The sequence below is a fragment of the Bos javanicus genome, chromosome 8 (genome assembly GCF_032452875.1).
Source record: "Bos javanicus breed banteng chromosome 8, ARS-OSU_banteng_1.0, whole genome shotgun sequence".
NCBI classification, from domain to species: domain Eukaryota; kingdom Metazoa; phylum Chordata; class Mammalia; order Artiodactyla; family Bovidae; genus Bos; species Bos javanicus.
In genome coordinates this window covers 62476838-62503513 of record NC_083875.1, presented here as the reverse complement: position 1 = coordinate 62503513, position 26676 = coordinate 62476838, and the positions used below count along the sequence as shown (strand labels likewise).

Here is a 26676-nt window from a genome sequence, read left to right as displayed (position 1 = left end):
AGGACGGCTCTGCTTCAAATAGCTGAAACTTGCTTGGCTAATAGAACAGCATTTTGTCAGCTCACTGGGGCTGTGTTACACAGGTGAAATTTCCTGGAAAACAACCTTGGCCAAACTGTTAACTCTCATCTCTAAAGTCAACTCCATCCTTGTCTAACCACGTCTCACATATCTTTTCTTAAACATACACTGGCCTGTCACATCTCTGGGAGTGTTGTAATTATGGCAACCCATGCAGTTCCTAGCGTCACATCCTCTTAATTTCTGTTTAAGTATAGACAGGAAGGTGGGTCTGCAGTGTACACTTCCTCTCGCCTTTTCCCTCAGCGAGTCCCCCTCCAGATGTCCAGCCCCGGGTCTGACCTGTGAGTGGTCACCTCTTGGGCCATCAGTGACTCTGTCACAAGCTCATTGGACGGGGATACTCACGTCTCTCTCACTCTGCAGTCCTTGCTTTCCTAGAGCTGGTTGAGTTGGGTTTTTTTTTTTTAGGTTATAATTATGTCATCTTCACTGCTGCTAACTGTTTAGAACACTGCCTTATAAATGGCAGAACGTGCAGAGAAAGGCAGTGTGATGCTTTTCTCCACACAGGACGTCTGTACCAGAACTCTCACGGGTACTGTTCACAGGGCACTCCTGGGCCAGGTCCCGGAGGCAGGCTCCTCCATACACCTGCTGCTGCTGCTGCTGCTAAGTCGCTTCAGTCGTGTCTGACTCTGTGCGACCCCACAGACGGCAGCCCACCAGGCTCCCCCGTCCCTGGGATTCTCCAGGCAAGAACACTGGAGTAGGTTGCCATTTCCTTCTCCAGTGCATGAAAGTGAAAAGTGAAAGTGAAGTCGCTCAGTCATGTCCGACTCCTAGTGACCCCATGGACTGTAGCCCACCAGGCCCCTCTGTCCATGGGATTTTCCAGGCAAGAGTACTAGAGTGGGGTGCCATTGCCATACACCTGGGGGAGGTATAAAATTAAATGCAGTCTACACAGCAGCAGCCTGAAATACTGGTAGTTGGGGAAGTGACCTTTGGCTGTCTGCAAGTTCACTTCTCTTTTGGCTGATGCTGGTAGCTGCCAGTTGCTGAAACTCACCCCATTGCAGGCTCTCCATCAGCCCTTCAGTGCATCATTCTGTTTAATCCTCACAACCCCCAAACAGGAATAGAGTGACCCTAAGTTAGGAAACTGAGATGCACTCAGATTTAGCCTCTTGCCCCAGACTCCCAACTGGCCAGTGGCAGAGCCAGGTCTGTGCCTCCGCGGCCAAAGCATGATCTATCCTTGACCACTGGCACCTCTGGTTCCCTTCCTAACCACATCTCTGGCCATCTTCCCACTGACCCAATCCCTCAGAGACCATAATGTAAGTAAGTAGAGACCTGTTCTGAGTACACCTACTGACCAGCGTCCTAGGATCTTCACTCTGCCACTGAAACTTAAAGTTCAACTCTTCCAATCTTGAAAACCCACGTCCCCCTTTGGTCTTGCACTCGGGGCCTTAGCCAGGCATCTGCCATGGCGCCCCTCCCATGAGATTCTGCCACTCACCACGTGCTGCCCAGAAGCAGAACGGCTGGGGTTCCCACGTGCCCGGTCGATGCCAGATGCACTTGGCGGGAGCACTGGTTTGGCCACCCCACCCCACCGCCTGCTTTCCTGAGTGACGAGCACCGGCCCTCTGTCCCGCAGATGTCGCAGAGCCAGCATGTGTCCCGCCTGTCAGCACCCTCTGATGGCTTCTGTGTCTCTCAGAGAGACCAGAGTCCCCTTGTACACAAGGCCCCCAACCCAGCCCTGCCACGGGGCCTCTGAGGCCTCAGCGCCCACACCGCCCCTTTGTCTCACTCTAGCCGTCACTGGCCTTCTTGTTGTTTCCAAAACATGCCAGGCATCCTGCTTTGGCTGCCTTTCTTCTGCCAAATAGGCTGTTTTCCAGCTTCTTCCTTTGTGGCATCTTCCCTCAGCTCCTTCAGGCCCATACTGAAATGTCACCCCCTGCAGAAGGCTTCCCTTGCTGCTGCTTAAGACAGCAGTCCCTCCCGCCAGCTCCAAGCCAGATGACCCTGCTCCGTGTCCTTCGTGGCATCCACACTAGACTGTGTGCCTCACGGTGTGGAGGCCAGGTTTGCGTACCACACTCTCCCCAAGACCTGCATGCAGCAGGCACTGTGCATGTCTAATGAGTGACTGAACACGCGCGCGCACAGGCACACGTGACATCTGCACGCACAGGGACGTGGCCTAGTGACGAGGCCCAGGATGCCACAGCCACCCTCCAGTGGGGCTGAGCCTCCTCGGGGCAGATGGGTTTCAGGATGTCAATGGTGGGGGTCTATCCCTGCTGAACTCTGACCCCATCTCTTCTCCGCAGATGGTATCACGGAGCCATCAGCAGGGGCGACGCTGAGAACCTGCTGCGCCTCTGTAAGGAGTGTAGCTACCTTGTCCGGAACAGCCAGACCAGCAGGCACGACTACTCCCTCTCCCTGAAGTGAGTAACCTCGGCCACCCCTGGCCCTTGGCAGCCTCCCGCGATGTGCGATCCGGCCCGGCTGTCTGAGGCAGAAAGACCCGCCAGTGTCCCCCGGGGAAACTTGCCAGCATGAGTTATTTCACGCCTTGCTTTTCCAATTTGATCTAATTCTTCTGGGACACAGAGAAGTTTTTATATTCTCCATTTCTGCCTCCCTTGAAGAGGAGGGGCATTTTCCTAGGATTTATATTAAATATCCAAGAATAGCTTCCACATCTGCCGTGAGCCAGGGACTGTAGAAGCACTTAGCGTGCCTCGTCCCTTCTTCAAACCTCACAACAGCCCTTTGAGGAGAAACATCTTGTCCCCATTGTGCAGATGAGGAAGCTGAGGCTCAGAGAGGGACCAGGGCTGACCCGAGGCGGGCTGGGTCAGCACTCAAGGCTGGGTGTTTGACGCCCCACTGCTCCTGCTGCCCCCGTGGGAACCACCTTTTCCTTATGTTCTTGGCTACTGTTGGGAAAGCCTCTCTTTTATGTGTCGCACGAAGGTTGTAAGGAACCCCACAGAGAGCCAGGAAGAATCTTGCTGACATGATCACCTGCAGTTGCTTTGTAAACTATTGGGTCTTTGTGATCCACAAGATGTTGCTTTCAGGATAGGTGACCCTGAAATAAGAAAAGGGTTTTTTGATTGAGGGTTTCATCCTTCAGTGCTATTGCTGGATGGAAGCCAACATATTGACTAAAACCCATTTTACAGATAGGAAAAGTGAGACTGGGAGAGAGGAGGGATTTAAAGAGTTAATGACAGAACTGAGATATAAACCCAGGTCCTTCAGCCAGCACAGACCACTGGGAGCAATGGTCAGCCAGCACAGACCACCAGAAAGCAAGCAGCTGCCTGCTTTCTTTCTACTCAGCTTGCTGTCATTCGAGGCCAGGTGATGCAGAGAGAACTGCCAGGACGCATCAGGAGAGCCCTGTGCAGGCCAGCTATGAGGTCAGTAGGGTCGGTGCACACAAGCAGAGAGAGACTGGCCTGGGCTCTCTGCTCATGACTGACCCCACCTGCAAGGGACCGTGACAAACTGCAGAGCGGAGCCTGGGCAGGAAACAGAGGCACCGGAAGTCTGCCTGGAGAAGGGAGGATGTGTGGGGACATGGAGGAACCACAGGTCTCTCAAGGACATCAGGGCAGAAGTGGTAGATGGGGCGTTATGGGCAGGTGGATTCCAGGTCAGCAAGAGGTACGGTTCTCTAACCCTTCAAGCCTATCAGGAATCAGAGCTGCCTCAGAAGGTGGTGAGTGTCTCATCACTGGGGATGTGCAACCAGGAGCTGGACAACTGCTTTGCCAGGGAGGATGTCGAGGGGATTTCTGAGCCTCTGGGAGGGCACTCAGAGCAAGCGACACATGGATACTTCATTGTCCACCATCAGGCCTGACAGCTTAGAATCAGGCCGGTTTTATTACAGCCAAGGAGAATTCAGTATGCTAAACTGTAGCTGGGCTGATGGCGGCCAAAGTCAAAGGGCTGTCCCTGCCTAGTGGAGAGGGCAACAGCAGGGAGAGGTGCACACAGCTGCTGTGCTGCCAGGGTCAGGGGTCTTGAACTCCCTACTGCTCCATGCTGCCTCTTCCCGCCCCCACTGTTCGAGGTAACCTAGCAACCCGGGTGCCCATGAATGATGCTTCCAGATCTTCACCTTCCTGCCTCAAGGTGAACTGTGCCTTTCTGGGCTGCAGGAGGTGAGAGAGGTGAGTGACATCAGAGATGGGACTCCATATCACCATCCATCCTTCCTTGCTGACCCGGATAGACTGCCCACTCCCTGGTCTTCCACACGCTCATCACACTGGCCGTCTCTGAGTTCCTCAGTGTATTTCACTCTTCCTGGAATTCCGTCATCTGGGACCAGGCCAGAGGCGTCTTCCCTAGAGAACTGGCTGAAGGCATAGAGGAGGGGGTGGGAGTGCCCCACTCCAGCCCAGTCATTCCTGCACGTGGCAGGGACCCATCGCGCCTCTGTTTATTCACTGGGAGCACACGAGGGATCTTGAACCAGGGGTGGGAACTACTCACACCAGCAGGGCCCGCAGGGTCCACTCCCCAGCATCCTGAGCCCGAGCCATCCGTCATGCGGACAGAGGCAAATGCTGGCTCACAGGTGGGTCTTCAGAAGAGTGTGCGTGTCGAGGTTCTAAGGCCGTAGTTCCCTTTTCGTCCCAGGTTTGCTCCCTTCCCCGACCCTCCTGCTCTGTCACAGGCTTACAGTCCAGGGGCCGGGCTTTCCCATTCCCTGACCTCGTGGCCTCGGCAGCCGTGTCACCTTTCTGAGCCTGTGTCCTCACCTGTGCACGAGAGGCAATGCTGTTCTCCATATAGACAGAGAGGCCCATCAGTGTCCCTGGCTCTCCAGATTTCCCCTGGCTTACTGTAGCCGGATCCCCTGCACCTCCCGGGCAAGGGGAGAAGGTGGGGGGCACAGCTCAGGGGGGGCCTGTGCTGGGACCCCGACCAGAGCACTCTGCCATCAAGCCCGGGTTTGTCTTCCTGCACCCATCCTGTCTGTTCTCATTATCAGGAAGTGCAGTCTGGATGACTGGTCTCTGCCCACAGATGCCAAGGTAGAGGGTTTAGTTTTGCATGCTTGTCTAGAGCCATTAGATCCCAAACGCCAGAGGGGTGGTCTCACCTGGTCAGCTTTCCCTCAAAGGAGGCTGGGGAGGAGGGTTGGGCCAGGGCAACCTACTAAGGGAAGTTGGGCTTGTTTTCCAGAGCAGCCCTAGTAACCAGCCAGGCTGCCAACCCGGGAGAGACACCTGGCATTCATCACCTCAACCCCAAATGGAACTGCCCTGGTACTGAATGTCCCAGCTGCTTGGGGCAGGTGCCAGCTTTGCCAGCCACCATGGAGGTTTGGGGTCTCTCTGATGCCGAAGGCTGCCTGGCAGGGGCGGGGTGGGGAGTGGCATTATCAGGATTGCAGTGCATATTGACATTGGAATTCTGGCTATGTTATCATGTGAGCCTTGGGTCCTGCTGTGAAGGTGTTCTGGGGAAGAGAGAGAGTTTGGGGTCTGTGGCCCCAGAGGACAGGGCTCTCCACCCCTCCACGCCAGAGGACAGAGCTCATCCATCTGTCCCTTGGCAGATATTTATCAGAGCCCTGGGTACCAGGCACAAGGCTGTGCAGAGGCGGGAGCAGAGGTGAGGACAGTCTGGCCTAGGCAGCAGAGCTCCCAGTCTGGGCCTTGTTGCTTGCAGAGGGCTTGGGGGCCGGAGCTGGCATAAGGGTGGGAGGGTCTGGAGAAGCGGCAGGGCAGAGGTACATTGAACCTTAAGGAGAGGGTAGGTATTCCCTGGGAAGGGACAGTTGGTGGGCATCTCAGGTAGAGGGGACACACCAGGCAAAGCCCTGGAGATGCAGAAGAGCCTAGGCAGGGCTCAAGCCCCACAGAGGAGCTGATACTCAATTCTTAGTGATGGGGCCACCCTCAGGCATCCAGCCATGTGCTTAAACCTCACTTCCACCCTGAGTACTCGCAGTACTTCACAGTTTTAGAAAACCTGCATATTGATGTCGGGACAGCCCTATGGGGTGGTCAGGGCAGACATCACCACCCTCATCATCAGTGTCGAGCCTCTAGTGACCTTAGATGCCCAGCTGGTCCAGTCCCTTGGCTTTGTGGCCAAGGAGGCCAAGACCCAGAGGGGACTCACGACTGACCCAGCTACCCAGCTGCAAGTGACCACACAGACAATAGAGATGATGTCTGCATCCCACTGTGGGGACCAGTCAGATCCCTGGACCAGGCCAAGCAGCCACCCACCTGCCCCTTCACCAAAAGCTTTTCCCTGCACCAATGGTAATCCAAGACTGTGCCTGCCTTCCTCAGTTTCTCACATCCCTCCGTGGCAGCGGCCCCCACCATGAAGCAGTCTCACAGAGGTCCTGCCTTGTCACTTTTCAACACTGTCCTCAACCCCTTCTGCAGACCTCTCCGTCTTCCCATCTCCAGCCTGACCCAGCAGGGCACTGGGCCACTGGCCGCCAGCACACACCACTGACCCCTGGTACACTCACTCTAGCCTCAGGAAAGCAAAAGGTTGAGCTCTTAGAAGTTGGCAAGAAAACATCACCCTCTTACACAGTTTCCTGTCTGGAAAGGCCAGCAGTGGGAGAAAGGGATTTAAAAAAAAAAAAAAAGAAAAACTCATTAAAAGGGTTCTTTAGGCACTTTGGACTATGAATGACTCTTTGCAAGTTCTAGTTTCATGAGTTTTTACAAAGGAATCTGGACAAGATGAGGGAAACAGGACTTCAAAGACTGGAGGGTTTACAGCTGGGACGTAGGAGAGCACCAGGGCCTCCTCTTATGCTTGGGAACAGGGACAGACAGAGTGACCCTCCTGGCCTCAGCAGAGATGCCCCTGCTGCTTTGACCTGGGCCCAGCCCAGCTCTCTTTAGGCCCTGAGCTGCCATCCCCAATAGGGTACACAGCCCCAGGGAGGCCTCGAAAGGTGCCTTCAGCTTTCAAATCCCCACAGGCAAACTGCGCAACAACCTTGCAAATGTGGCCCAGATTCTGACCTCAAGAGACATTTCTGACCTTTCCATCAGATTGCAACTCAGCCCCAATCTCTCAAGAGTCTTCCTCAGCCCATAAGCTCTGTCCCTTCAGTTTCTTGTCAAATACTGGGCTCCAGTCTCCAGGAGTTCATAGCCCAAGTGGGGAAGAAGTGGCATTTATACTGGTAACTCAGATACTCACAGAACATGTTTAAGGCTACCTAAGGCAGAAAGTGGGCTTCCCCTGATGGCTCAGATGACAGGAGACCTGGGCTCAATCCCTGGGTCTGGAAGACCCCCTGGAGAAGGGAATGGCTACCCACTCCAGTATTCTTGCCTGGAGAATTCCATGGGCAGAGGAGCCTGGTGGGCTACAGTCCATAAGGTTGCAAAGAGTCAGACATGACTGAGTGACTAACACTTTCACTTTTTCACTTTTCAAGGCAGAAAGTGCTCAGGTCCGTGAAAAAGGGAAGGAACCAGAAGAGAGGGTGTTGGAAGGCTGCCCTGTGGACAGGGCAGAGAGGACAGCCAGGCAGAGAAGATGGCACAGAGACAGGAAAATGCAGAGCTTGTGTGAGAATAACAAGTAACATTGGCAGGAGCCAAGGAGAAAGGTGGCACTGGTCATCCAGCTGAGGAATTGGGGCTCTATCCTGTACATCAGGGAGCATTCCTGAGGGTTTTGAGCAGGGTTGCAGTCATGTCCCCAGAGCTGTGCTCTAGAACCATTCATGAACTGGGTGGAACATCACTCTGCTTCCCTGTGCCCTCGCATGTCCACAGACATGCCACCAAAGCTAGCACAGTCCAAGAAGTGGGCAGGAGTCCCGTGGGAGATCACTTTTAAAGATGTAGAGGGAGGGACTTCCCTAGCAGTCCAGTGGTTAAGATTCTGCACCTCCAATGCAAGGGCTCGGGTTCAATCCCTGGTCGGAAACTAAGATCCCACATGCTGCATAGTGTGGCCAAAATTTGTTTTTTTAAAAAAGTAAAGATATAAGAGTGAAAAGCATGGGCTCTGCAACCAGTGAGATACATGGATTCGAATCCTTGCTCCACTCTTAACTGCTGTGTGATTCTAGCCACATGAATTTACCTCCCTGATCATCACTTGGAAAGCTATGTAGGCCACTCTCATGAACTTCTTATAAAAATTAACGCAGCCTAGCAGGCCCGACCGACAGCAAGTACTCGGTATATGCAGTCTCCACTCCTCCCAGCTTTCCCAGAGCCTTTAGAAATTGCCACAGAGCCAGCATGGTGGACGAGGCTGCACCGGGTCACACACCCTGGGGGTGTGTCTGGGCTGTGGCTGCCTCTGGATGACTTGTGCCGGTGTCTTTGTCCCCACCCCCAGTGCCCATAGAAAGAGGGTCCAGCGTTTGATTCATAAATTTGCTTCCGGGTCAAGGTCGCCATGGTCAGGACAAGCTTCTCTTTCTGCTCCGTCCTAAGGACAGTGGGAAGGCCCCACCTCCTTCTTCAGGTGGGGAGGAGGGGGCGGAACGATTTATCAAGAAAATGCCTCCTGGTCTGATTGCCAAACGAGGCCCTTCAGGTTCCCACCTGGAGCTGGGAGGTTGTGCTGACTGCTGGGCAGCCAGTCTTCACCCAACAGATGCTTCCTGGGAGGGTGGTGCATGTGGCGGGGCCAGAGGAGACGATGGGCTGTGTTTCAGGGGTGCGGGGGGCGCATTTCTGTTAGGGTTGTTTTTCCTTCTCCTCTCCCTTCATTGATTTATATGGTAAAGGAGAGAGTTTTCAAACAGTAGGCATGTCTGGGTCTAGGCAGGCGAGCAAGTGATTAATCTTAGTTTGTTGCTGCTGACAGCCAGGAGCAAGAAATAATAACAGTTTGTGGGGTGGGGAGAGGTGGGGGAACGCGGAAAGACTGCTCGCCCTTCGATCATCAGAGGGAGCACGGACTCCAGTTCCTTCTGCCATCTGAGCACCCCTTATTGAGTGGGCGTCTGAGGCTTTGTCCTCTTAGCTCCACAATGGCTGCTCCCATGGGTGAGCCCCCAGAGTGGTCTCCCAGACCACAGTGGAGGCTTCCAAGCCATCGTGGGCTTCCCTACCCAGCATGACCTCCTGCCCCAGAATGTGGGACTCTTGCCCCACAGGTAGGCTTCCCTACCCACTTGCCCTCCTCCCCAGCCTGCCCTTGAGGGCTTCAAGAAAGGCAGGTATGTACCGCCCGGGGCACTGCCCAGCTCCGATGACCGGGGCCTTAGTTTCCTGGCTGTTTGCCCCCATGCCCCCCTTACTTTGTACCTCTCTGAGCTGCCAGGTGGGTGTGAGGGCTGGAGGAGGGGGGATACCAAAGAAAGAGAGGCGGGGGTCAGGCAAACTGGCACAAGGTAGCTGGCTGATTCCAGGCAGACAGTGATGGCAGGAGAGGGTGGGGTAAGGAAGGGCTTTGACCTGGGCCTTGGGGAATGAGGAGGGCTGAGACAGTTGGGAGTGGGCAGAGTAAGGAGCTGCCCATGCTGAGGAAACAGCAGACCAGGAGGAGAGAAGCTGCCTACTTTGCAACCCAGTTTTCAGTAGATCCAATCACTAACATCCTCCCCATCTCCCCAGAATAGAGGCAGCTCAGTGTAGCAGAAGACATGAGCTCTGGATCAGTCTGGCATGGGCTTTTGAACCTCAGCTCTGCCACTTACTAGCAGGATGGTCTTGGACAAAGGGACTTAACATCTCTGAGCCTCGGTTTCCTCATCTATTAAAATGGGTTTTACAGAGGTATTCATGAAGAGACGATATATGTGAAGTGCTTGGCCTGTGCCCAGCAGGCAGTAAGTTAGTGGTAGCTCACTGTCTTTGTTACAGACTTTGTTACAGCCATAGGTTATTGAGAAAAGAGCTGGGTGTGGTTCAGTCCCCTGCCCTGACTGTCCATGCCCACATCCACTCCCCTTTACGGTGATAGGATCTCAGAGTTCATACAGGCTGCCACTGGAGAAAATCCTGCACTACTATGACTGAGACAAATCACTGAGAGCTGAGAGCTCATGTTAAATCCAGGCTGCCCTCTTGATGACTGTGTGACCTTGAGTAAGTCACTTAACCTCTCTGATCTGCCAGTTCCTCATCAGCTCCTGAAGATGATGACCACCTCAACAGGCATGCAGAACTAAGGCCAGAGGATGATGACCACCTCAACAGGCATGCAGAACTAAGGCCAGAGAGGGGAAGACGCTTGTCTGCCTCCTAGCTTCTCAGCCAGGCCCTGAGATTTGGCAGCATTTGTGTCAGCCTGAGACAAAGAGCAAGCAGGGGAGGGGAGTGTCTGCATCTTTGCTCTTGCTACACGGAGGGTTTCACATCCTTTCAGGGCTGATGGAGGGAAAATGAACTTTCTGCTCAATTAGTGGACAGCATGTTTTCGCCTTCTCTAAAAGGTTTAAAGGAAATGGTGCAATTAGGAGCTACTGCTGTAGGCAAAACAAGAGGCTCCTCAAACGTTCTGTGTAGGAGATGAAATGAAAATAGTGAACTTTAGAGATAGAGGTTTTCAGAAGCCCCAACTGATGGTCGCTGAATCTGGAAGGCAGGTCAGGATGGAGGGCTGGCTGCTGAGGAGGCTGCAACAGTTCGGCGAAGGACTCAGGCAGTGGGAGTAAACAGAGGTCATGTCTTGGTAGAATCGAAGAGGATGAGAAAGCAAGGAGCCTGGGGCCTCGTTCCGATTTCTGAACGGCCGGTAAGTGGTGGCTCCGCCAGCTGCAACACAGACCTGGAACTCTCAGTTTTGAAAAACCCAGGAAACTCATCATAACTCAAGACGAGTTTTCATCCCTGCCCCAATTGCTGCCCCAAACCCAGAGGCAAGAGGTGCCTGCACTCACACTGCCAGCCCGTTGTCCAGAGCACCTGCCAGCCTGGCAGCGCCCAAGGTGCCCACTGATGGGTTGGGGTTTCCCTTCCTGACCTGCCACGTCTCCCCTCCCAGCCAGGCACACAGCATTGCCCTTTACTCCCCCGAGAGCTCCCTAATGCAGTGTCTGAGCCACCCCGATTACATTTCCAGCTGGTTTTTAATTATCTTGTATCAGCCACATAAATCTGCCTGTGTGGCTCGCCTGCCGGGTGGCAGAGGGGGAGCGGGGTTGGGGTGGGGGGCGGTTCCAAATGCCCATTCATTGCCAGGAAGCCTCTCATGCCCTGGGACAGCTTCCTTTCTGAAGCACTGGTCTCAAAATGTGAAAAACATTTCTTTCCAGTCACATTTCTAACATCTTGTTAATAGGATTTATTTAACAATATTTTTGCAAAAGCCATCTGGGAATGGCTTGTTTGGGAACTTGGGAGGACACGTGGGTACTACAGGCCCAGGCCGTGGTGACAGATTACAGACCTCGTACCTGCCATCAGAGAAGGGACAGAAACATGGAGAAGGACTCAGTCAGGGGCCAGGGGACCAGGGCCTGAATCCCACTGCTTCCACCGGCTGTGGGGGTCACCCAGCGAATTATTTCATGTCTCTGAGCCTCACCCCTGAGGCTCAGGGACACAGTGGAAGGGAGATCTCTTTGTAAATTCCCGAGTGGCTGTATAAATGCAGGTGGGGTTATTTATAGAAACTTGTGCCTTCCCCAGGGAAGAACTGGGGGTCTTACTTTGCTAATAGCTAAGTAAATAGCTGGATGTTCCCCAGAGGAAATATAACCAGCTCTCTCCTTGAGGCATCTGGTGGGGCTTGAAGCACCCAGCTTCATTCAGTAAAATCTCAAGGTTTCCTGTTCCCCACACCCTCAGGCCCTTGCAACCAGAAGAGTCTTGAATCATCCAGGTCAAAACCCTGGCTTTCGGATGAGAGAAACAGGCGCAGGAAGAGAAAAGGACCTTCCCAAGGTCCCGCAGCGAGTTGCTGGTGGAGCCCAGATGTCTCGACTCCCATCCAGGGTTATTACCCTTCTGAAGCCCCATAGCACTATATTTTCTTCTCTCATTTTCTCCATAAACGTTCTTGGTATTTGCGGCAGATTTATAAAATGGGATGTCAGATTTTATAGCTCTCATCTTTGCTCCCACAGTTCAAATTCTAAAGCTATAAAAATGATGTTTTGCTGTGTCTGAGTGTGTGTCACACTCACATATGCACACGTTTTGTGCCTCAAACCCGTCCTTTGCTGAGCACACCCCACCCCCCAACAGTGAGCAGCCGCCGACCTCCTTCCAGCCTAGGGTGCTTTCTGCCACTATAAATGCCTTTTTAAAAAAAGGATCGCTTCACCCAGGAGGAATATAAGAAACAATTGGTTTTGGCAAAGCTGGCTTATTAGAAATGCTTTAATTAGAACTTTTTTTTTTTTTTTTGCTATTTTCCTTTTGAAAATCCACACGCTGCTCACAGCTCCAGGCGGTTTGGGGATCAGCCTGTCACATTCTCAGCACAGACTTTCAGGGCAGGGGTGACAGGTCAGCAGCCTAGGTGTCACTGCTGCATTCCCGCTGGGCACCAGGCCTCCAGCTGGATAGGGAGACAGAGGGACAAGAATAGGTGAGGGCTGTGGTAGAGGGAAGTGTGGCAGGGAATAAATAAGGGAAGAAGAAAGTGAGTCTGACTGGTGGCATCTTGGAAGGCTTCCTGGAGGAGGTGGCGTGTGAGCAGGGCCTAGAAGGATGATAACGTACTGGGAAGTAACAGCAAGAGAGAAGGATGATTAGGTTTGGCATTAGAGGAGAGGTCTCTGCAGTGTCCCCTCTTCCTGTGGTGCCAACTTGAGTTTTCAGTTGTCCCCACCATGTCAGCCCCCCTTGGCCAAGGCGACTAAACATTTGGCCCAGGTGGACAAAGATGCGCCTTATAAACTCTGAAGTCCTGGTCAGCTCTCTTTCTTTCTCCCCGCAGCTTTCTGCATTTCTGGTCCTTTCTGTCTTGTACAATTCTTTCCCACCCCTCAACTTGCTCAGAGTAGCTGTGTGCCCATCATTTCCACCTGACACTAAGGTGTATAGCCCGCCCTGGCTGAACACAGCCTCCCAGGGGAAAACGCATTTACACAGGACCAGGTAGGCACTTTGCAATCCCTGGTACCTGGTGTTAGAAACTGATTCGAAGAGGCTTCCACAGCGTATCCTCTAAGGTAGGTAGACTTGTGCCAATAACAATGATTAAAAACTTGGGGCAATTTATGAGTTCTGACACAAGTGATGATCAAACCACTGAGGCAGCAAATGTGTGAGGTAGTATGTGTCGGGCACACCCGCATCTCAAAAGCAGTCTCCAAATGTGAGCATAATCCCATTTTGAGTTCAGATTTTCAAACCAGAAAAATGCTTCTTCCTGTCCTGAATTGTTCCAATCTTACCCCCCAGAAATCTTCTGTGACAAAATGAGAGTTGACCGTTTGACTTCTGTGGTAGTTATGCTTTTAAAAAGCCATCAGTTCCAATAGTCAGTCACTTTTGGGAACTCAATTACTTGCAGCCATGCTGAAAAAAAACTGTAATTAATGTGGTCAAACCCTAGCCAAATAATAAAATGAAAGCTTTGTTGTGTATCAAGGCAGAAATCAATTTCATTAGGGAGCAAAGAGCCAGCAATTTAATTTTGAGAGAACGCTCTACCCTGTGGACAGAGGTTGTCGAGAAGCTGCCAGAATGGATGCCCAACATGAGAGGATTCGCCCTCCAGAGCCCAAATTACGAAGGGCTGACAGTGACCTTTCAAAATTACATTTGCAAACCTTCCAAGTGTGGCTACAGCCAGTGGGCATTTGCTTCTTTGTGTTCTTGGGCTGGTGCCCTTTTTGGTTTGGGTCAAGAGGTGCATGTTGTCTGACCCACTAACACTCTAAAGCCAATGAGATCCTGTCTTTTGGGATCAGGAGGAGGAGGAAGACAGAGTGGACTCTGGAGGTCAGTAGACACCAGAAGGAAGTGCAGCGAAGGCTTGGGGTGTGCATGTGGTGATGGAATCGTGTCCAGACAGTGGGACTAACGGCCAAGTGGGATAGACCCACGGGAGACACTGTCCAGTTGCAGCCCCAGCATGTGAGAGATTGTGAGCAGCAGGGGGAACCAGAATGGGAAAGGATAGGAGCTTCTGCCCTCTGAGGACAGCTGGAGAGAGGAGCAGCCTCAGGTCTGTACCTGCTCTATACCCCGCTCTTCAGGCGAGCCTTCCCAGGGCAGGTGGAGCAGCTATGGCCTGCAGGACTGTGCTAAGTCACAATTCAGCTCAGAACATAGAAGGACTTTCTCATGGGGAGAGCCATCAAAGGTTGAAAAAGGTTGTCCCTGCAAGGAGTGAGCTAGCCCAGCACTGTAGGTGAGCAAAAAGAAAATGCTGGATGTGAGATGTGAATGTGGACTTTGCATCACCAGATAAGGACTAGAATGGTGGTTCTCAAACTTGAATGTGCATCAGAATCTCTTGAAGAGCGTGTTAAAGGCTGATTCTAGTTCCAGAGAAGCCCAGGAAGCCACAGGCTTAGCAAAATCCCTGGGGACCTTGATGTAGGCATTCCGGGGCACATTTGAAGAAACTCTGTGTTTGAGAAACCTGCACTTCTCTTCCAGCCCTGGAACTCTTGGGGCATCTGCAGTGAAGGTCAATCGTTTTGTTTAATATCTGAAGTCATTCTTTCCTGACCGCATGGTGTGAGCATCTTCTATGTGCTAAGTTTCAAAGTTTTATAAGTTTGTGGGACCTCAGTGATCACCTCGGCCTCTCCCTTTGTTGTGTAGATGGGAAAACCAAGGCCCAAGAGGGCGAGAAGCAGGGGTGGGACCAGGTCTCGACTTACTGCTCAGGGCTCTTTTCCCTTGCTCTCAGTGAGGTTAGGGAACGTCATAAAGATCTCCCCATTTCACAGATGAAGAGACTGTGGCCCAGATCCCCAAGGCTTATTGGGAGCTTTTCCACTGAAAACCACCGATCACTGTCTTTCACATGATTTGCAAAAGGCTTTTGGCCAGGGCCACGTTGGCTTAGAGTCACGTGTGTGCCTTTGAAATTCCAGGGAGAAAGAATGGATCCTCAGCTTAGAGGCAGGGCTGCTGAGCAAATAGATCTGTTTTAGTCTGCAGTTTTTAAAGACCCTTCTGGATTTTCCTTCTTTACTTGTTTTTGTTTTTTTAAGTAAAACTGTGAGTTGGATCAGATGCTTTGTGGGCGAGTCCCCTTCTTTGCTGTGCTAATGAATCAGTTGCTCAGTGAGGAAAGCCCCACCAGGAAAGGAGTTGGGTCCATAGGATAATGAGGGTAAGCACCTTGCTTTAAGGACGAAGGTGAGAACTGGGGTATAGGTGGATTGCTGTCTCTCCCGCTCTCTGCATGCCCACTTCCACCCTGCACCTTGTATAGCATCACTGCCTTCTCAGAGCATACAGAGGCTATGGGTAGTGCCCTATGGCTGATGGCACAAGGTGGGGGTCATATTGGGTTCACTGGAGAATGGGAGCAAACCTCCACCCCTTTCTGGGTCTCATGTCATCTGTAAAGTAAAGTCAGGGAAAGACATGGCCTCAAAAGCCTCTGCTTGGCATCTTGTGTCCATCAGAAATGTTGACTGCAAAGCACTACCCACAGTACTGCCTTAGACCAGCATTTTTTAAGGAGAGAAGGCTCTTTCCTCATCATTCCCATTCTGTTTTCACATGGACCCCGGTGTATAACAATGAGCTTTTGAGAGTGTTGAGAAATACCACTCGATGTTTGGGAAAATCTATCTCAGGGATGTAAACACCATGCCCACTGTCATCTGGTGACAGAGCTGGGGCCAGAACCCAGACCTCCCCCTTCAGCCAGGCAGGCTGCCCCGATACAGGAGGTGGGCCTGCCGCCAACACGGCCACGAAGGCAGACCAGGCAGAGCGGGGGCACACTTAGTGCTCAGCCTGGGCAGCACCTTCTATGAGGGCTCCTGCAGTGTGTGGGTGCAAACAAAGCCATGTCCCACCCAGCTGGGACCTCAGGACAGTCCTTGCGCGTGGGCAGTGAAAGCTCCAGTTGAGGAAACTGAGGCTCAGAGAGGCACAGTTCAGAAGTGGCAGTCTGGGAGACTCTCAGACCTGGGAGACTCAGGTCTGGGTCCCTCTGGACCTGCAGGCAGTGATCCCTTTGCCGTCGTCTGACCTTCCTCACCCCGGAGTGCTCCCCTCATCTCCCTCTCCACATCACCTGGCTCGGCCTCAGGTTTCCAGCTCCCCTTTTGCCTATGAAAACCACTGTGCCCTCCAAGTCCTCTCCGCAGCAGCTGGTGCTTGCCTCAACAACTGCCTTTGTCCAGCACCTGCCCGACCCCTGTTCTGGACCCTCCTTCAGGTGCTTCATGTTCCCCCTGCACCTGCTGGTTGGAGTGACGGGGGGTTGGGGGGCGCTTGGTCCTTGCAAACAGCCTGGAGCCTGTGCATCCCTTTGGCAAATTCTGTGCCACATCTTCAGCCCTTGAATGAGGAGCCGGACAACTAACCTTTATCAGGTGTTCTTGCTTCCTTCACAGACACATTCTCGCTTCTGCCTCACATCTATTCTTGTTAGTCCCACTTCACACATGAAGGATTTGAGGCACTGGTGACCCGTGAGTTGCCGCTGTTGAAGTTTGGGCTGGGTTATTCTATGCTGTGGCTCTGTCCTCTGCAGCATGCTTGACCTCCACCTAGAGATGCCAGCGGCTCCCCTGTCTCCAGACATTGTCAAGTGTCCCCAGGAAGGAGGTAAACTTGCCCCGTTGATAATCAGTGCCCCAAGGAGAGTATGGGTAGGGAGGGGCTTGTCCTGTAGAAGGAGACACCCCCCCCAACCCCCCAGGCCATTGGCATCCATCCCATTGGCACAGATGCTAAAAAGCCTGCTTTTGCCACTGTGCTGTCCCCAAGCCCGGAAACTGGCTATCCCTGTGTGAGTATACCAGTCCCACTGGCAGTGCTGCTGCAGCTCCCATGCCCCTATGACGTCTCTCACTGGCTTGAGAACTTCAGCGCTGGAGGAACCCCCTCTACCTTTTCCAGACAAGCATGCTGAGGCCCAGGGAGAGGGGACCTGCCCAGCCAATGACATAAGTGGGGTCAGAGTTTGGACCCAGGCATCTGACTTCAGTCCAGCCATCACCATCAACCCCATGAGCTTCAAACACAAAAGGGTCTTCGTATTCCTAGGAAAGTCCTCTTTCCTCTTCCTAAAGCTCTGAAACATTTCACATGTCACCCTTCGCTCTGCATGCACATCTCCCCTTGTAGTTTTCGTGTGCTCTTGCTGAAGCTTATGTAGGGACACCAACCAGAAGAATTACAAAAGTCATCAAGCACATTACCGTCCCAGTCACACACCTCCAGCGATGTGAGGCTCACTTCCTCAGCTGTCTGGATCATTGCAGTCCTCCTGTCTGACACTTTGTTAGTCTACTCCTGAGAAAATTGCCCCCGATGCGTTCGTTCTGACCCACCTGCTGCATTTTGTGGCACAAAACAACCCTTGCTGCAAAAGGCATCGGCCAGCTCTCCTTCCCCCTGCTGCTGCTGGTGCTAAGTCACTTCAGTCGTGTCCAACTCTGTGCGACCCCATAGACGGTAGCCCACCAGGCTCCCCCGTCCCTGGGATTCTCCAGGCAAGAATACTGGAGTGGGTTGCCATTTCCTTCTCCAATGCATGAAAGTGAAAGTGAAGTCGCTCAGTCATGTCCGACTCTTAGTGACCCCATGGCCTGTAGCCCACCAGGCTCCTCCATCCATGGGATTTTCCAGGCGAGAGTCCTGGAGTGGGGTGCCATTGCCTTCTCCGCTCCTTCCCCCTGGAGATGGCTTTTCATCATGATTTACTGAAGATCTCACCCTGAGCCACCAACTTAGAGCTTGAGAAATGCCTGGGCTTCTTGGGGAGGCTAGTCGCTGCCAATGCATTTATTGAAAGTCTGATTATTTGGTTGTAAATCAAGTCATTTGGCTCAGCAGTGTTCACATTTAGATGTTTGTGCTCTATAACTTGGTGCATGTGTCTTTGGCTTGTCCCTATGAAGGCGATTTCAGAAGGCGTGTGACCTTGTAAACCCCTTCCCCCAGCTCCCTCGACCCCTACAACGTCTCAGCTGGAAGGGGCCTTCATGCCCCCCACCCATGCATGGCACAGCTGGAGAACCCCACCACATGGCTGTAAGGACTCAGAAAGCCCTGGTGTCCTCTCCCTGCGATTCAGGCAGATTGCTTCTCCCTCTGGCCCTTGGGGTTCTTGCAGATAATGTCAGCCCTCCCAGCTTCTTTGTGAAGCCACAGGTTGGTCCAGTCACCAACCAAGGGCAGCAGTGGCAATCATGTTGTGCACATTTGTTCTGCCAGGCTCCCAGGCCCCAAGAGGGAAGTTCAAAGCTTGTGCAGATCCAGCCTGCACGGGCAAAGTCCTCAGGAGATGTCACCCCAGTGCCTTTCCCCTGAAGGCCCCCATCACTGGAGGTCTGGGTGATTTCTCCCACAGCAGCTCCTTGGAGCATGCTTCTCTGCAGACACTCACAAGTGTTTCTGGAGAGGCTTGCTCAGAGGTGTGATGAGGAGGAAAAACGTCTTCTCTGTAGACACTTTTCTCTGTAGACATCTCCCTGGAGGTCAGAGAGCAGATGTGCTGAATCAGAGCCATCTGCTTGTGGAGGCAGCATTGCCACAGGAAGTACCTGTCTTGTGAGCCCCAAGGTGCCCATCGAGGCACACAGCCTCCTTCAGCCTTGGTTTCCCCATCTGTCAACAACGGTAGTTACACCGAGCAAAGTGTCAGCCTTGCTGCAGGCTTAAATGAGATAGCCGGTAGCAGCAGATCGGTGCACGGTGGGGTTCAGCCTTTATTCTGCAGGGTCCCAAGGACAGCCCTGGATGGTCTTGAGCTGAGGGACAATGTGCTGGAGCATCTCCATGAAGAGAGCATCTCCCCAACTACCTTTCAAAAGAGGTAGACCTAAGATCACACCTCTGAGCGTGGATTCCTGTAACCAGGTCCTACACACTAATCCCAAAGGACAATTTCCTCGACTTCTCCCACATAAATATTATATCAAGTATTTTTTAAGTCATTTCATCATGAAAAGAAGCGATTTAACATAACTATTACCCAAGATTCTTCATGAAATATGCATCAAGCAATTAGGTCTAAAAGCGTGAGGTGAGGCCTCGCACCCTGCTCGGGCCAGCAGCTGCGGGCTGAGTGATGTTTTATTAAAGCCCATGATTATGAGACGAGGTGGGGCCTGTTATTAGGCCTGACGCGCCAGGCACGTTTGATAATCCCGGTTACAAGGAGGTGCTTTTTGTGATGGTAATGAGCGATCTGAACACCCTGACAGCCCCAGCATCCCCAGCCTCCACCAGCCTTACAAGACTCATTAGACAGGTCACCCACTGGAGACACCCCTAATTGTGACTTAGCTCTCGCAGGATGTCCTATCAAAGGAGACAGGACTGACGCAGGAGCTTGGCAGGAGGTGGCAGCCTGTCTGAGCTCCCCGGGGACCCATGCTTTCTCAGAAGCCATGACGGGGAGGTGGCCAGGCCTGGAACCTGGCCCTGGATGCGTGGTCCCTAGGCTACTTCTTGCTCCTAAAGCCCCACACATCCCTGTGCATGCTGGGTATCTGATGTACCCTCCATTCTCTGAAAATTTTAATCTTGTGCTGGGTTTCCTCCTCTGAGTTGGCAGTTATTAAAATCATCCCTGGCAGCCGTTTTTAAATCTTTAGCTGTCGTTAGGTGGCATCTCACTCGTAGGGACCTTGTGACCGATCAGGATATATCTCTGCAGCACACCTCCTGCCTGTGTGTTGACAAGGCTCCGCCCATCGTTTGTGTTAAGTTGGGATTTGACAGATTGTCTCAGAAAGAAAGCCCCGCTCACCTCTCGGGGCCCACCAACTCTATGGTGGTCCCTCCGGGCGGGGGACTCCACCGGTCAGGACACACCATCCCTGGTCCCCGGGACGGCCATTTACTGCCAGCCCCTGTGCTGCTCTGATCCACTGTTACCGGCAGGGTGGGTGCCGTGGGAACTGAGGCTGGCAGTCAAGAAGTCACCTGCTCAGAGTCTGATGTCTCTCACCCGCCCCCGGCTGGCCTCATGGGGAGTGTTGGGGACTAGGTTGGGCCCTCTCTTGGAGCTTATGGCGCTGAGGTCAGGAGCATGGGTTCTGGGAAAGGCCCCCAGGGAGGGAAGCAACAGCAGCTGATGGCTACGTGACCCCCAGTCAGCTACCTCCCGTCTGGAGCTTCAGTGCTGGGCACATGGCCTGGCTCACAGGAAGTGCCCAGGAAACATCAGCCCTGAGAGCCATCCAGGCCAACGCCCTGTGAGAGTGGGACTGGAGGCCAAGAGCAGCAGTGGAGGGGGCATGAGGCTGACTTGATCCCTTCCTGCAGGAAGCCCTCACCTCATGGGCAGCAGATGATGCTCATAGACGTGGAATCTAGGACCTTAAGTCTAGAAGCGCCCTCAGAGGCCATGCAGTTAGCCTTACCGTGGGTCCAGTGTGGGTAGAGACAGCCCAGTAGGGCCCAAGGAGAGCCTGAGGTCCAGAGAAATAGAGGGTGCAGTGCATGAGCCCAAGGGGAAGGGCCGTTCCTGCAAGAACTCCAGCCTGAGGGCCAGCTCGTGGGCCTTTCTCCCTCTGCGGGGGATAGTCAGGCCCTGGATTCCAGGGTCACAGGCCTGAGTTCTCTGCCTTGAGCTCTGAACTTTGTGACCGCCTGCCCCCTCAGCATAGCCCAGCTCAGGGTTATAAACTAGTATGTACTGAAATACCAGCATCAGAGGAAAAACCAGTGGGCCTGGAGAGTCAGGAAGGACTGCAGGGAGGTCCCAGTGCCTGCCCATGTCTGTTGAGATGGAGACATCAGTGTGGAGTTCCTAGTATGTGGTAACCTTGAGAGCCTTCGATCTGGGAACAGAAGAGCTTCAGCTTCCTTCTCTGGCTCTGTCCTGTTGCCAGCATCCCTGCCCACTTCCCTCACTGAATGTTTTCACAACAACTGGTGTGAAAATATCCTGTTAACCCATATGAGTTATTTTCTTTAACCTCCTTAGATACTAAATCAGTTCCCCTAGCGACCTCATACCCACAATGCCATGAAAGCTTTGGCGTTCAGGCCAGCTCACAGCTAGTTGTTGAGATCTAACACATCCTGTGCTTTGCAGCACCAGCTGTAAAGCCCAAAATATCACCCAGGCAGAGGGCATGACGTGTCTGAGGCCACACCCACCCACCCAGGTCACTCACCTCTGCTCCAGCCCTGTTGCCCCCATACCCACCCACCCCTTCTCCAGGTAAAACTGAGCACGTGGCCTCCAAGACTACAAGGCTTCTTAACTGTCCCTAGTTTTATTAGCCATACAATTTCGGCCCTGAATTCAAGCAGTTACAGACTCTTCTAGGCCAGCACAGATTTGCCGTCTCTCCACGGAGGTGGGTAGCAGGTAGCTGAGTCTTGGGCTCAGAGGGAGTTGCTCGTATTTTAAAGCATGCGCCGGCTTAAGCAAGTGCGCCTCCTGCTTCTCAGATGAGGTAATTCTCCAGTGAAATGACCCTTCACTGAGGAGCAAAGCTTGCCACAGGCTCTGTAATTAGAACATTGTCAGCCTTAAAAAATCTTGATTTAAATTTCAGTTCTTTACAGGAATTATTCTCTCTTGAAACATAATTGCTCTCCGAACGATTTCCTTTAAGCTGAGGGTGACATCTCTAAATACATTATTATGAGCAGATGTATTACTCAGTGCCTGCACTTCATTAAGCATTTGCTCTGCCCATTTGAAAATGGTCCTGGAGTCCAAATTGATGCATTAATAGAGCAGGCACCGGTAAGGGAGGAGAACCCAGTCCTGGATGGAAGAGATGTGGGAGCAGCTGAAACGAGAACCAAAGCTCAGAAGGGCTGGAGGCTGCACACCTGCGTCCACACAGCGCTCTCAGCCTCGCCTGGGATGGGCTCGGTCTCCTGGAAGCCGGCCCCTAGGGCTGCTCACAAAGGATGGGCTCTGGAGAAGGCGCAGGAGGTCAGAGCCCCAGCTTTCTCACTAAGCGACACAGTAAATTTAGACCGTTTTGGAAACCAGGCACCCACAGGTGTGGTGGCTAGGCCAGGCTTGGAGCTGAGTGAGCAGGGAAAGGGCAGTCTGAGCAAAGGTGGGTTGACTGGGGGTTAGTGACCCGATGTGGTCAGAGTCCTCAGTGGGAGGTGGGAGAAGTCCACTTGGGCCAGGCGGAAGTGGCGCCCCACCCAGCATGCATGTCACAGGCTCAGGGCTCTGCTTTGATCTCCGAGGAACCCACCCACTGCCCGTTTCAGCAGATGCCAAGCACGGTGGGCACAGAGCCTGCACCCTGCTCTGGAGCTCCCAAGGGAATCGAGAAGATGGATAAGTAATTACAGTTCAGGAAGGCAAGTGCTGATGGAGGCATTATATCCTCGGTGCAGTTGGAGGAAGGAAGGTGCTCTGCCAGCGGGAACTTGGAAGACTTCCTGGCAGAGGAGACATTCAGGCTGGGCCTTGGAGGAGGCAGGCAGGGTTTACTGAGCAGAGAGAGGAAGCACCAAGAGGAGACTGCCAGTGTTGGGGCAAAGCTGGGGAGCACACGTTCTCCCCACATTCCATTGGCTACAACTAGTCACATGACAGCAGTGGATGCAAGGGAGGCTGGGAAATGTAGTCTCAGGCTGAGCAGCCCCTTCCTGCTGACAGTTCCCTATTACTGAAGGGAGATTGTAAACAATTCACCTGTCATCCTGCCACACTGTAAACTGGGGGTGCTAACCGCTGCCCTGCCCACTTGTCAGGGCATTGGGGATTTAAGCACGGTGCCTGCCAGGCAAGGCTTAAATTCTCTGCACAGTAATAGGGAGAGGAGCCAAGTTTGGGGGTTTGCTTGTTTTCCTGAGGAAGTCCCTCGAATCTTCTGAGTTTTGACGACTCTCCTGCAGCCGTGTCTGCTGCTAGGATTGAAAGGCTCTCGGGTGAGGCCACATTTCAGCTGGGCCTGGGCCCCATTCCTGGCTGGGAGCGGGGCAGCTCAGGGCTGTTTCTTGTCTGTCCCAGGCAGCAAGGAGTCTTCCACACCTCAACAGGAGGTTGGCCAGAGGGAGAGCTCTCTCGGGTAATGAGTGTGAATTCATGACAAACTGGTTCAGAGCAGAAGCGAGAGGCTCTCTGGGAACTGCTCTCCTGAGGGACCCTCGGCCCTCCCACCCCCTCCCTCCTCCCGAGCAGCGTGGCGGCCTCGGCCTTCCTCATTCTGCGGATCCTAACAACCTCTGCGCTTTGTTCACAGGAGCAACCAAGGCTTCATGCACATGAAACTGGCCAAAACCAAAGAGAAATACGTCCTGGGTCAGAACAGCCCCCCGTTCGACAGTGTCCCAGAGGTCATCCACTACTACACCACCAGGAAGCTGCCCATCAAAGGCGCCGAGCACTTGTCCCTCCTCTACCCCGTGGCTGTGCGGACCCTGTGAGCCCCGCCCCGCCGAGCCGGGGCGCAGACGTGGAGCCGGTGGCCCCCGGCCGCTGTTGCCAGCCGTGTCCAGTTTGTGTCGTGTGTATGGTACTAGCACACCACTGCATGTCTTAGAATGCTGTCGCCACTCGCGGGGGGCTGGAGAAGGCCTGGATAAAGACTGAAGGACAGCCAGTGCGCCACCCCAGCCCCCACCCCCCACCCCCCTCCTCGAGTTTCTGTGAATTAAAATATTTGCAAATCCAAAGAGATGCCTTCCAGGATGAACAAAGGAGAGCAGCTCCGAGGGGCGGGGCGGCAGCTCCCGGGTCGCGGCTCTTTGTTCTCCAGCCGTCAGGAATTCACACCTGTGTACCGGGCCGCAATTTTTCCCACCGGGGCCCCCCTGGTGCTGGGAGCCAAGTACTGGTGTTTTAAGAGCTCAGAAGGCCCCGGAGTCCCACCTCCCTTCTGGTGTATGCGTGTCAGTGTGTGTGTGTGTGTGTGTGTGTGTGTGTGTGTGTGTGTGTGTGTGTGCGTGCGTGCGTGTCAGTGTGTGTGTGTGTGTGTGTGTGTGTGTGTGTGTGCGCGCGCGCGCGAGCATATTGGTGGAAGAACACGACCACACACAGATGTAAGCCCACTAATCCACTTCTAGTCACTCAGTGTAATCATTAGGAGATCTCCAAGGGATCATTGTGCAGTCAAAAAAGGATTCAATTATTTATGAATAGGGTATGTAAATAAAATAGTCATTTAATATATATTCTTATCCCTTTTTTTTTTTAATACATTGCAGTGAGGGGGGCAAGTCCTTAGCTGTGAGTTTCATTCCCAGAGCAAGGTGCAACTCCTCTGGGCACATGGGAAGGAGGCAGAGCCCCCAGCTCAGGGCAGAGGGGTTTTCTTTGCCCCCTTGAGAGTCAACCTACAAGAAGGGGCATTCAGGCTCCAGCAGTGGTAGCCTCAAATGTTGACCCAGCATCCACGTTCCCTCTTCTGCATACAGCCACCCTGTGATGGCAAATCTGTGTTAACCCCACAGGTGCACAGCACCCGGCGGTCTATAAAGTGCTCTCACCATTAACTGGGGTCAGTGCTACCCCATGAGCACTTCACATGTGGGGAAAGGGAGGCTCAGAGAAGGAGAGTGATTTGTCCAAGTTCACACAGTCCACAACCAGAGGAAACTCTTGGGCCAGTTCTTTGTCTCTTGCTGCCACCTTGCTCCTGGAGGAAGGCAAATCCTGACCTCTCGGGGGACATGGAGCCCTCTTGGTCATCTGCACTACCTCCACACAGATAGGAACATCTGCACACACACCCACACTCCACCGCCATCTTGCCCCTGCCCTTCACAGGAGCTGGATCCTTCTCGACAGAGCAGACGCTCAGTTACTCTTAATTTTCCTTTTCCTCTGACCCACCCACCCCCATACCACAGTTAAATGCAATGGAAGAAACAAAAGAAGCTCATGGAATAGCATGAAAGGCATGGCTTTCACCTCCTGAAGGAGGTACAAGGGGTCCAGATACATCACGAGTCTCAGCACCTTCACCAAGCCCATGTCGTCCAGCCTGCCAGTGGGCTAAGAGGAATGGAAGTCTGGTCACCATCGTCCCAAGTAGGAGGGGGCTGAATTCAGCTTGAACATCACCAGCCCTGCCAGGCCTTCGAGATGCTCCTGACTCACTGTTCAGATAGGAGATGGAGGCCTCATGAGAGGAGAGGACTTGCCCTGGTTGCCCGTTAAGCCAGTGCAAAGCAGGACTAGAAGCCAGCTGTGTCCCTTTAGGTGTCTGGTGGATTTTAGCAGGCTATGGCTAAAGCTGTTCCCTTAGCATCTGCTTCCTGCCCAGTTTAGCCAACCCGGTCAGTCTCCTGAGTCCTTGTCTCAGTCCGGGCAGCCCCAGCCCCCCCCATCCATGAATCCCACAGGTCCATCCACCTCATGGTTGCCTCATTGCCTGTGACCTGGGCCTAGTCTCCAGCACCTCAATCCTGACCTTTCCTTTGCTGTTTCCAAAACATCCTTTGAGACTACAGTACCTAAAGTGATTCACGCTTTCCTCTTTTTTTTTTTTTTCCTAGTGAGTGAGAAAATGAGTGAAGTTGGCACTTGTCCAAACAGAGGTGCCAAAGGAGAGTGGATCCCTAGGACCCAGTTAGAGATTGGAGACAGGGGAGGTAGCCCGCGGAGTAGGCCGTTGGGATGAACCTCACAGTAGCCCTTCCTCCACCAGCAAATCCAGATTTCCTACAGGGCCCTTCCTAAGAACCACAGGTCAGGTAGTACAGGAGCCCACGACCATTCTCACTGAACAGACTTCTCCTCAGAAAAGGCTCTGCCCCATGGTCTGAGGGAAAAACAGGGCTGCTTCATCCTCTGTTCTTGCCTTTACTCTTTTAAGGGATTCCTGGGCCCTGCCTCCATCTTCCTGAAGTTTCCCTGGGAGGCCCAACCTCCAGCTCCCCTTGGGGACTGAGGTCGGCAGAGGAGCCAGTTTACAGGATGGGAGCCACTAAAAGGAATTTTTTTCCTTAATTTTATGAACCTCTCCCTCTTCTTCCTCTAATTGTGACCATTTCCTCTGGCGGCGTGTATTCATGTTTTCTTGGACATCTAACAATTGAAACAGCTTTTCCCTTTCAGAAACACTCACATTCAGGTTATTGGCGTTGGTTTGGGTTTTGTTTTGGCTTTTTTTTTTTTTTTTTCATCTGCTGCCAATTAATGAGGGGGAAAATGAGCTGGATTTCTTAGAGGGAAAAAAAAGCTCCCTGCCACACAATATCCCACCTCAGCATTTTGTCTCAGAGCACAGCCTCCAACCCCTAACAGGCTGCGTTGCTCAGAGCCACAGGACTGTTGGGGTTTTTTTCCCTTTTCTTTCCCTCCATTGCTGGCTTCATTATTGACCATAATGCCCCAACCACTTCAGCAGTAATGTCCTTGAGCACCAAGGAGTCAAGGCCTTTTGGGCAGCCCCTCCAGAACAAGATGGCGGCCCAGAAAGAAAGGAGGCTTTGTGGGGAGAGAGGGCCCACCTGCCTGTCAGGAGACAGGCTCACAGAGCAGCGCTTCTAAAGAAAGAGGTGAAAAGCCCTCTTCCGAAGGCTGGGCCAATCCCAGCTGAGCTGTGCCTCCCCTCCCAGAGCGGCTCTGGTGGGCAGGCAGAGGGCCATCTTGACGTAACTTCCAGCAGGG

The 26676-nt window shown here is 53.1% G+C and overlaps 1 protein-coding gene across 1 annotated transcript in view; it reads left to right on the top strand.

Annotated features, from left to right (window-relative positions):
- SHB (SH2 domain containing adaptor protein B) overlaps nucleotides 1–24231 on the top strand; it is a 135484-nt gene extending 111253 nt beyond the window's left edge. Inside the window, exons 5-6 of the mRNA XM_061425716.1 lie at nucleotides 2373–2492; nucleotides 23303–24231. Of these exons, the coding sequence (XP_061281700.1) occupies nucleotides 2373–2492; nucleotides 23303–23486 (304 nt within the window). The 3' untranslated portion in view covers nucleotides 23487–24231. The remainder of the gene's footprint in view (nucleotides 1–2372; nucleotides 2493–23302) is intronic.
- Nucleotides 24232–26676: the final 2445 nt, after the last annotated feature.